This window comes from Centruroides sculpturatus, unplaced genomic scaffold (assembly GCF_000671375.1).
Source record: "Centruroides sculpturatus isolate CEXI.00-Female unplaced genomic scaffold, Cexi_2.0 scaffold66, whole genome shotgun sequence".
In the NCBI taxonomy this organism is placed as follows: domain Eukaryota; kingdom Metazoa; phylum Arthropoda; class Arachnida; order Scorpiones; family Buthidae; genus Centruroides; species Centruroides sculpturatus.
The window spans coordinates 689,029-700,956 of NW_019384408.1; the positions used below are offsets into that span (position 1 = coordinate 689,029).

The window sequence follows — 11,928 nt, forward strand, 5'->3', positions numbered from 1 at the left end:
ACTTCATCCACAATTAAAGATCCATTAATTAGTTTTACAGATTAACTATAGTCACTGATTCATCCTTGTCAAAGTTTAACCACTCTTAAACATAATTAAATTCACTAAGGGTATAAAAAGAGACTTAAAAATAATATTGTATAAATCTTTTTATATTCATAATTTTTAATCCAAAAAGGTTTTGACCATCTGTCTATTCTGTTTATTCTTGTTTTTTATCCTCATCTTCATCTATATTTTTTTTTGTAGATCATTTCTCAACTTCTTCCTATTTTATAGTAGTATAACCTGGTATCTTTGATCAATTCTGTAGTCATAATGTAATGCTATTTTATTTTGCTGTTTAAAAATAATTTGATAATATTTAAATACTCTTTTAATTATCATTTGAAAAATTTTAATAACTATTAAACTAAATGTATAATTCCTATTATTAATATTTAAAATTTTTAATGTTATTTTTTATTTAAACATTGCTGATTTTTAAAGTAATCTTTGTGAAGTTATAAATAATTTTTTATCAAATTTAATTATTATTAATTTGAAATTTTAGTAGTAATATAATTAAAATCATATTCATAATGAATGAATATAAAATTCCATATTTTTACAGCTCAGATTGAAATTATTCCTTGTAAAGTTTGTGGTGACAAATCTTCAGGTGTACATTATGGTGTAATAACATGTGAGGGTTGTAAGGTATGTTTTAAATTTTTAATTAAATTATTTAGACATAAGTTTCTAATTTCAAATAGGATTGTTAAACCTAAATTATTTGAAACAGAATAAAAGTCTGTTAAACAGATATAAATTAAATTGCAAAATTGCTAAAAATAGCAAAAAGACACAAATATTTTAAAAAATAGTTGTCAAATAGTTGCTAAGTTGATTAATGATCTTCTTCCAATAGAACTATTACAAGTTTTCAAAGTTCAGTGATTGAAATTTACTAAATTGCATAAATTATAAAAATTACTGAAGATAGATTTTATTGATTCTGTCAATTTTATAATTTGTTTAGTTATGTTTGGAACAATCCTTCATTCAAACTTCAGATTTGGTAAAGGTTTTAATATAGTGATATACCCAAAGTCTATCATGAGGGCCAAATATATTTGTAAGTTATATTAAAAAGTGAAACAATATAAGAGTTGTGGAATTTTAAAGTTTTATCTTATTTCCCAGTTTTATGTTTATAAATCTCAATTATTTTTCTTTTCACTTATATAGAATTTATTGTTATTCTTCTGATATAAATTAAAAAGTTAAATAAATTATAAACAGTATTTGTTATTTTTTTTTTAATTATTCAAATATTTGATCCATGATTTGGAGTTAGGTCAAAATTGAATTTGAAATTTATTATCTTCAGAAAAAGGTTTGCCATTGCTGATCTAGTATAATCAAAAAATTGGGCAATATTGAATGATAAATCTAAGTTTTTTAATGATGAAAGTGTTTAACTGTTCCAATATGAATGTTGTTCTAATGTTAAATTGAATTTGTAAATTTTGATGCTTATTGATAACTTAAATATGATTTTTAAATTTAAATTAATTTACACATAGCACACTTTTCAGATTTCAGTTAATCTATAATGAATGAAAAAATTATCCTATAATCATAATGTTAGGAAAATTTAATTTGATAAATAATTTTTCAAGTGTTTTTATAAGTCAAACTATATAAACAACATACCTATGAACTGATGACCAGTGTGCGACGAAAAAACAAAAGAGAAATGTTCATCGGTTCATAGGTTGCGTTGTTAACTACACCCTGGTATTGTGTGTTGTTTACTATATAATTAAATTAATATAAAAGATTATGAGAATAATGGTAATATTATAAAAAAGTTAAAATTTATTTTTTAAAAACTGTAAATTTAATTTTGCTTCTGAATTTTTTTAAAACACAGTTTAGCAATATTTTGCAAAATTTTTAGCATAAACTCTGGGTCTTAAATGCCCTTGGATTCATAACTGCCAAATGGGAACTACTGTTGTAAAGCAAAGGACTTCAGGATTTGGTTCATTTCAAGGAAAAATGTCCATGATGCAATTACATGCATCATTCCAGACATTCTTAATTGAGCATGGTATGAAATAATTAAAATTTGATGTCATGTATGCCATGCTATTAATGATACACATATAAATATCTACTAATACCATACATACTTGAGTTACTAATTGGAATACAAAAACTCCCAGAGCATAATGATTAATGTGTTTGTCACAATAATTTCATGAAACCCTATCATTAATTTTTGGACACATTATATTCTGATTTACAGTAGATACTTATTATTTATAATTAGTTTAACTTCACAGTTTCTATGCATTAATTCTTTTTAGTTTAGGTACCATATGCATTATACTATGTATAATGTTTTAATTTTATATTTTCAAACATCTTAGAAATATAAGCATAAAAATTCTGAAAATTTATTTTTCTATTGACTATCAAATGAAACATTATTTAAATAAAAATACAGTTAAAAATATATATAGGTTAATTTTTAAATGAATGATTAATAATCTTTCTTTATATGTACTGTACTTATATTATATTAGTGATTTTCAATTGTGTTTTGAAACTAACAAACTAACTTGCTTCAGTATATGTGAGATGCCTGATAAACAACAATTTAGTTAAACTTTCAAATTTATAAATCTGAAAACTTTTTGTATATTTTAACTGAAAAAAAAAAGTTTACATTACATACTACAGAAAAGTTTGAATTAGGTTAAAAACTATAAAAATAAACATAAGATTTAGAAATAGCAAATAGTAAGCTAGAAAATGCTGTCCTGAAAATAACTCAATACAGTAATTCAATAATTTAATATCATCTAGATTATTTGATGATGATCATGTAACAATTTAAGTTAATTCTGAAGACATTTTTAGGAGTAAATGCTAGTAATGACATAATTTTGATATTATTAATATAATAGGGCATTTCAACAACTTTATATGATTTTAAATAATTTAGATTTTATCTAAATGAAAGATTGAAGTGAAAGTTTAAGCACTTATTATATTCTTGAAAATAAAACTAATTAACAAACAATAAAAGCAATAAAAAAAACTAAAATTATTTATTAATAAACATTTATTAACTTATTAATAATTTTAATTTAACTTGTTTTTGTTAGTTTGTTTTTTATTTATGCAACAATATTCAGATAAATTGTAATTTCTGTATTCTAAATTTTATTTTAAATTTATGCATTTTTTTAATACATTGTTNATTTTATTGCTGAAAAAATTAAATTTATATTATTAAAAAGGTTAAAGTTAAAGCTGTAACCTGTTCCAACAACAAGTTTTTCATTTATCAAACATTTTTGCTATTTTAGTAGTTATTGTCAGGATGAAACATATGTGTAATAGAATTAGCTGAATATTATTGGGCTAGAAATGGCTATAATAGCTGTTTCTAGCCCAATAATATTTGGCATTGGTTGGTGTATAGCTTTAAAATATATCAGGTTTAGTGGTGATGTTTGTTTATTTATATATGCCTTGCCGGGGTTTGTGATTGCCATTTGAGTGCCTGTGAGATGTTTATAGGACGTGGGTGCTGTATGCATCCCCAACCAGCATTGTAATAACCATCAATGGTTATATCGTAAGCTTGTATATACTGGAAGAGGAGATCAGACTGGTGGACTGGGTAGCATAATTGGCAACTCATCTGCACGGTTAGCAGGAGTTGCAGATTCGAGTCCCACTCTGGACCGATTCTTTTCTTCCAGTAGTTCTGAATTATTTAATTAAAATTATAATTATTAAATTTATCAAGAGATGGTGCCTAATGCCTAACTCTAGTGCCAAATTGTTTTATAAATTATTAATATTATAGCCATTTCTAGTCCGATAATATTTGACATTGGTTGGTGTAATAGAATTATTTAAAAATTTAAATTTTAACATTCTTACCAGTGTCCAAACATGAGTTAATGACAAATAACTAAAATAACAAAATAAAATTCATAAATACAAAAATAATAATAAAGAAGGCAATAATGATAATCCATTACAAAACTTGTTGCTGGAACAGGATTCCAGTTTAAGAAGTTTATTAATATAAAATTTATTTTTATTTAATGTTTTTGAATTTAATGATTATATATTGGAATAAATTATTAAATTTGACAATTTAAGCTTACATCCAATTCTTTCTTTTTTTTTTTTTTTTTACACAATTTGTCTTGATCTAATACATTTCAACAAACTTGCCGTTTTTAAAATCTCCATTTGATTATAATTCAAAGAAAAATATTCATACTTCTATTTCTACACCTTTTCATTTTCAATTTCAGGAAAAGTAAATTCTATTTCAGAAAGGTAAAGTGATTTTCAGAAAATGTAAGTTTGATTTCAGAACAAATAAATTTATTTTCAGATAAAGTTAAATTAACATCAATTTTAAGCAATGATAATTTTTTTAACAGTAATTAGTTAGTTTATGATTTGGATTTTAATTGAATTGAAGCTGTATTAAATTGTTATGAATGAAGACTGTAATTATTGGATAAAAATTAACTGTAGCATGTATGTATATGTATTGTAATATACCAAAAAGTAAAGAAAGAAATTAATATTGCACAAAATTTTATTATATTTAATTACAATAAAACTTAATTATCAGGAATGGCATTGTTGTAATAAAATATGATAAAATTTTGTGCAACATTAATTTGTTTACTTACGTTTGCTATGCTACAGTTATTTTTACTATTACATCAATTTTTATCTGATGATTGCACAATTTATTCAAAGCAATTTAATATAGCTCATGGTTCAGATTTTGATCGAATTAATGCTAACTAATTACTGTTCAAAAAAATTATCATTAAATTAACATCAATATTAAACAACTATATCTTAGTATATGCATTTAAGGCTGCCACACATGGTCAAGTAAATTTTGTTGTTTTTGCAGTTTATTACAACTTATTTCAATGTATGTAGTAACAATCGGTCTTTCATTCTTACTTTATTCCATAATTAAAGATGTCAGAAAAATGTAATTCAAATGTTAATAGATAAGTACTAGTGGACGAAATAATATGTAATTCAAAGTTTGAATTACATAATATTTGCGGATTACATTTCTTCTGGTTTCTTTTCAGTACAGAATAGTTTTTGTATTCAAATTCATGTTAAAAGTTAAAAGTATTTTACTGTTTAATTGAAAAAGTCAAATAAAAGAAATTATATAAATTTATTAACTTTTGCTGATACGTAAGTTAAAGCTATCCCTTCTCTGATTTATTAATTAAAATTGAAATATTTTGTTTAGACAAGTACTATTATATTAATTGATTTATCTTATTACTTTTATGGTTTGAAACCAATTTTCCATTTTTCATACAGACAGTATCTTTTTTACATAGATTTTTCAGGAACAAATTACAGAATAAAAGAAGAATTGGATGTACTCCTTTTGCATAATATATATTTAAATGAAAAGATGATTTTAGTAATGAACACAAATATTAATTGGTTTATTATTAAGTAATATCAGTTTGTATTGATATTAAGGATTGTCTATTTAAGTATGATATAGTATTTGAAATAATAATTTTATATTTACATTTTGTAAATTTTTTCTAGGGTTTTTTTAGGAGGAGTCAATCTGGTGTTGTAAATTATCAATGCCCAAGGCAAAAAAACTGTGTGGTTGATAGAGTGAATAGAAATAGGTGCCAATATTGCCGTTTACAAAAATGTATAGCACTTGGAATGTCCAGGGATGGTGAGTTATTTTTGAAGTTATTTTAATAAATTAAATTTAAATTTATAAAAATAAATTTAAATTTAATAATATCAGAAAATAAGCATATGAAATATACTTCTAAAAAAATTACAAGTTGAACACAACATTGAATCATACCAATTAAAATAAGTATCATTATTCTAATATAATTAATTAAAAACAAATTATACCAAATAGCCTAAATAAAAATCTAAGAACAATATTATGAAAATAACTGTTTCAAATGTATAAAAAAATAAAAAACTTGAGCACTAATCTTTCTTGAATACATTTGACAAAAGAAAAAAAAACAGTAATCACATTTAATATCATGAATTAAGAACTAAAAAAAAAAAATGGCATTCTTCATTTTTTATAGCCAGGAAAATGATAGAAAATTTACATATCATCAAATGGACACTTTATACTTCAGAATTTGACAGAATAAAATCTCTAAAATCTTCACTTTGTACTTTATTAAAAAATCTAGCAACAAGTTATGTAACTTTCTCGGCTTTTCCAACATGCACAAAAACACAGATTATTAGGCATCAATGTATTATACTACAAATATGCATCTCAGATAGTATTAGAAAAATGACACACACAAAATATACTATGACTAGCTGTTACCCGCAACTTCGCCTGCACGGATTTTGCAAGCAAACCCCATTTATATTCAGTATTTCAACAACCATAGTAATTGTTATATAACACCTACCTCTGAGAATGATGAGAATTGCTGAGAATCAAATGAACTATTTTCAATTTGATCAATTTTCAGGAACATTTACAATTGTTCTATAATTGAACAAATATGCAATAACAAATTCAAATTTAAAATGGTTTGAACATTTGGTTAAAAAATTGAAATATATAAAAATATTTATAACAATGTCTGAAATGTTATCAATTTAATACACCTAAGTACTCAATGAAGACTAAACGTAGTTGAAAACAAAAAATCGCATTTAAAATAGTACAGTAGAAACCGTTCTTCAGGTTAAGCCTTAATCTTCTCCCTCTCCTCCCATGGGGGAATTTCCAAAAATCCCTTCTTAGTGTGCGTTTTCATGATGTACCCTAACTGTGTACAAAATTTCACTTCTTCAGGTTCAGTGGTTTGCTCTGGGCGATGATGAATCAGTCAGTCACAATAAGTAATTTTATATATTTAGATAGAGACATAATCACAGATAGCAGATCTACTGTGATAAATTGCTTTATCATTTTCATTGAAAAATGCAATAAGCTTGCTTATATAATAAACATAGCCATTCCAAACACTCATAACATGAAAAATGCTCACACTGAAAAAATCAGCAAATACACTCTACTCACCCAAGAAATAAGGTAGCTGTGGAGGATGGATAGTGCTTATTGTGTCTATTGTCCTCTGTTCCATGGTGTCATAACACATATATTACATAAAAGTCTGGAAACATTAATGATACTACAGAAATTGTATCTTCTATATTTTGAAATCACTACAAATATACAGAACAAGATAATTGTATATCTTGATATATTTGTATATATTTTAAACATGTTCAATAATAATCAAAATACATCATGTTTCTGCTAGCATTTCAGTTTGGAACATGCAGATCTTACTCATAGATTAATAAACTAAAATATAGACAAATGTTTCAAACTTTCTGCTGGAGATATTTTAAGATTCTTTTGAAATTGGTGTCATAAAAATAACATTATGATAAATTGAAATATATGCTAAATCTTCTATTAAAAATGTTTTTCAGGAAATATTTACCATAAGACATTCCATATATTAACATGAATTGGAAGCTAAAATATGTTCTCAGGTTTTATGTTTACAATGAGTTAAATGAAAATTTTTCATATGAGATAATTTAACATCCTTTGCTACTATGTGACATCTGTTCAATGGAAAGTTCAATGCTTTTTGACATGTATTAAATTAAATCAATTATCACTGTTTTGATTAGATCAGATATCTACAGAACAAAAATTATTCCAAGAAATTAATCAAATTAATGGTTATTAATTTGAAAAAAATCACTCAGTTTAAAAAAAAGGAAAATGTTATGAAATGAAAATCTGCTGGAAGATCCCAAACAATAGATAATCAGTATAGACAGGATTGAAGATTATTTGAATAAATGCTATTTACAGATACTATATTTCCTTGATTAATTTCCTGGTCTTTGAATAAACCCAAGGAATAAAGATGCTGTTAAAAATAAACCATGGGTTGAAAAGCATGGGAAACATGTTGAAGTATTGCACTTTATAGGGTAATGTAATTTAACTAAGTGACAGATAAGAAATTTAAGTAAAGTATACCTCTTCAGATTGTCTAGAAACAGACAGCTCTTCCTATTTTAACATGCATGGAAGCACTTTTGCAAATAAAATTATCCTTACAGTACAATTTCAGTTATCCAGCCCTTCACTAATTCATCATGTCCGTAATCTAACACTTTTCTTTTTAGCTTTTCTAATTTAATATAATTTGACACTGTGGACTTTCAAGTATCACCACACTGCTATTAAGTCACAAAAAGCTTCCCACTAGTTCAAACTTCAGTTTCCTCTAAATTTCATGTGTTTCTACTAAATGCATGGTATTGATATGAACTTTCAACATTTGAACTTTGGTATAATATTAAAGATTGCTAAGCTTGTTATCTTAGGCTGTTCAAAAAAGTTACAGTATCTTATAACAAAATGCTGAAAAAACATAAAAATCAGTCTCCCAAAATCATCCAAAAATACTGTACCTCCCACAAAATTCCCACTACATTTGGTGGGAATTCAGCATTGATTGCTGGCAACAGCAATCAATGTTGAATTCCATGCTACACATGGTTGTTTTGATCAGTGGTCCAACTTGTGTTTTGCTGCATCATTAACAGTTGACTCTATGCTGTCAAATTTGTTTGTGTATTCATTAAATTCATCTTTCTTCCAATAATTTGTCAGTCATCTTAATTAAACATTGTTCTGGTCCCATATATATTGGATTACTGAGATTGTACTTTATTGTTAAATATTGAATGTGAAAAAGTCACAATTGAGTTCATAAGTCAACAGCTGAAAGATAATTAAGAAAACTTGAATTGGAAATGGTGAATTTGAACTAGAAGATGGTAGTTAAGATTTTGATTTCAACAATGATATCAAAACAAACACAAATGACAATGTAACAACCAAATGAGAAGACTCTGAATCAGGTTAATTATGAAAGTAATAATTACTGAAAATTTTGTAGTGGTAATAAATACAGTTAATAAATGGTTTAAATAGTTCTGGAAATGTACATGTAATTAAAATATTTCTTTCAATTTTTACCTACTCATCTTGTATTGTAATGTAATAAATTACAGCCTTGAAAAAACTCTGGGGATATATATGTTTTAAAAATAAACCCTAGAGTTTAATTGAGGAAATATGATAATTATATTTTAATATATAGAAAGTGCCAAATGTTATAACTTAAAATTGGTTTTGAGAAAACCAGTCATTTGGTTTTCCACAAAACCAAATTTTTGAACACTTGTATATTGAAATTTCTGAATATGTGCATGATTTCCTGAAGCATGTATGTATATATACAAGGTGTGACAATTTAATTCTTGGAATAACCACATGATGCCATGTGATACAATTATATTGAAATTATGAGTATTATTTGTATTTGAACTAATATGTGCATAAATTTCAAGCTGATAGAGCCAGTTGTTAGCTATTGGGGAAGTAATAAAGACCTGTATGTGCACTTTGGCATAAAAATGAGCAATCAAAATATAGAATGTCATATTAATATCAAATTTTGTGTGAAAATCAGAAAAAGCACTATTGAAATGTTAAAACTGTTGAAAGTGGCACATGGTGAAGATGCTATGAAAATGTTTAGTATGTTTGAGTGGCATATGAGATTCAAAGGTGGGTGGGATGTGACAGCTGACCCCCAAAGTGGACAGCTGAAAACAAGGATAGTCCATCAAGTATTATTTATTGAATAGGGACATACAGTCACCCAATAATGATATTTAGAGGTGCTGAAGAGATCATGATATTCTGTTGAAAAGAAAAAGACCTGAATTGTGGCCAGATAAGTGGATTATTCATCTTGACAATGCACCAACTTACAGTATGTTTATAGTAAAAGACTTCCTGGCTAAAAAAGTGCTTATCCAATTAGAATTTCCTGTCTATTCACCTGTGATTTCTGGCTATTTCCAAAAGTAAAAACTGTGCTGCTGAAGGGGCAAAGATTTTCTAATATAATGAAACACATACTCTATAACAAATAACTGGCGTGAAATACCCAAAACTGGCAAATGTTTTCAATGCCTCTCTTGGGCTTTTCCTCAGGCTAAATTTGTTTTTTCCGTTGGAACTGGATTCTTTAATTCAAATGTGTTTAACTAGGAACATGCTCTGCTTCCTAAAGCTCGAATAAGGAAGGAATCCATGTGCCGCTTCAAATTAATTTTCCTTTTTGACCAATGGGGATACGGTAATTACTATAAGGTGCACAACCTTATAGTAATTACATGTATCACTTATCAATTTTATGATTTATCATCTAATAAATATTACCAAGCCATTGAGAGATTCATTTCATCCTTAAAATTAATGCACGTTAATTTGCAATCGGTCGTAAAAATTTTTATCGCTTCCAAAGTTCTTAAATGTTCTTGATGCTGGGTGGTGTGGATAACCCGTGCCTCATTAAAAATTAGTGTTATGCCCAGGTTTGTTGTATAAGTAGACAATGTCGTTTTTTAAGGATGAAATGAATCTCTCAATGGCTTGGCAATATTTATTAGACAATAAATCATAAAATTGATAAGTGATACATGTAATTACTATAAGGTGCACATAACGTATCCCCATTGGTCAAAATGAAAATTAATTTGAAGTGGCACGTGGATTCCTTCCATATTTGAGCTTTAGGAAGCAGAGTACGTTCCAATGGAAAAAACAAATTTAGCCTGAGGAAGAGCCCGGAGGGGCATCGAAAATGTTTGCCAGTTTTGGGTACAAGTCGACCCCCCTATAAGATTGTTGATTTTTCCGTTTTATCTGAATTCCATGTTGTACGAGTCACTTAGATTTTACAAATATGTGAGCCGTTCACAGCCTGGCACACGTATTTGTAAAATCTAAGTGACTCGTACAACATGGAATTCATATAAAACGGAAAAATCAACAATCTTATAGGGGGGTCGACTGTATTTCACGCCGGTTATTGGTTATAGAGTATGTGTTTTGTTTTATACAATCCGGCATGGTGAGAAGCTTTAGTTTCTAATATAACTTATATCAACAGAATGTGAGACAGGTACTTGACAGTATTCCAAAAAATGGGTTCTAGGACAGTTTTCAGAAATGGGAATGTCATCTAAGTCAGTGTATAGATGCACAAAGGAGTACTTTGAAGGTCCTAGTAGCTACTAGTATACATTTGCACATGTATATATTTTTTAAAGGTGCATTCTGGAAATTAAATTTTCATCCCTTGTACAGTTATACCTCGCCTTACGTCAGTAATTGGTTCCAGGAGAGGTGACTTAAGTCGAAAAACGATGTAAGTTGAATTTACTTGTCTCCGAATTTATTCGTCACTAGGCTAAACCACAAATAACCATTCCCAGTTCTGTATTTTATATATCAATGCATTTTTAATAATATGTAGTTAATAAGGATCTATTTTAAGCTTACAAACAAATAAATTTTATGCTGTAAGTAATAGATATGTATGTATGTATATATATATATATATCCATGGTGCTGTTTTATTGATATTCCTTTTAAAATCAATTTTTCAAAAATATTTCCTCAAAAAATTGATGAAAACTTCATGGGTTAATTCTACAGAAATAACCACCGTTTTTTTGCCTGGACCGCATTTAATCAGAGACGATAGCTTATCTTCGTATTCTTTATTTTCTTACTTACTATGCATTTCGGGTGCAATATTTTCGTATCACTTGCACCCCTCTTCAACTTTTTTTTACATTTCTATATATTGGTAAATTTTAATTATTACATTTGTTTTTACGGTAAATTACAACAATAGTTATTTGGATATATTTATACAATAGTTAACTAACCTGTTTTAAGTTTAGACCTACATCTGCCCAGTGTTGATGTTGTGTCCCCTAAGG

General features: G+C 26.9%; 1 protein-coding gene across 4 annotated transcripts in view; it reads left to right on the forward strand.

The window, feature by feature from the left end:
* The window catches only part of LOC111618952 (probable nuclear hormone receptor HR3), a 148,766-nt gene that overhangs the window by 42,944 nt on the left and 93,894 nt on the right, over positions 1-11,928 (forward strand). For all 4 annotated transcript variants that reach the window (XM_023360582.1, XM_023360579.1, XM_023360581.1 and 1 more), the window contains exons 2-3: positions 614-699; positions 5,629-5,770. In XM_023360582.1, coding sequence (XP_023216350.1) covers positions 614-699; positions 5,629-5,770 — 228 coding nt within the window. The remainder of the gene's footprint in view (positions 1-613; positions 700-5,628; positions 5,771-11,928) is intronic.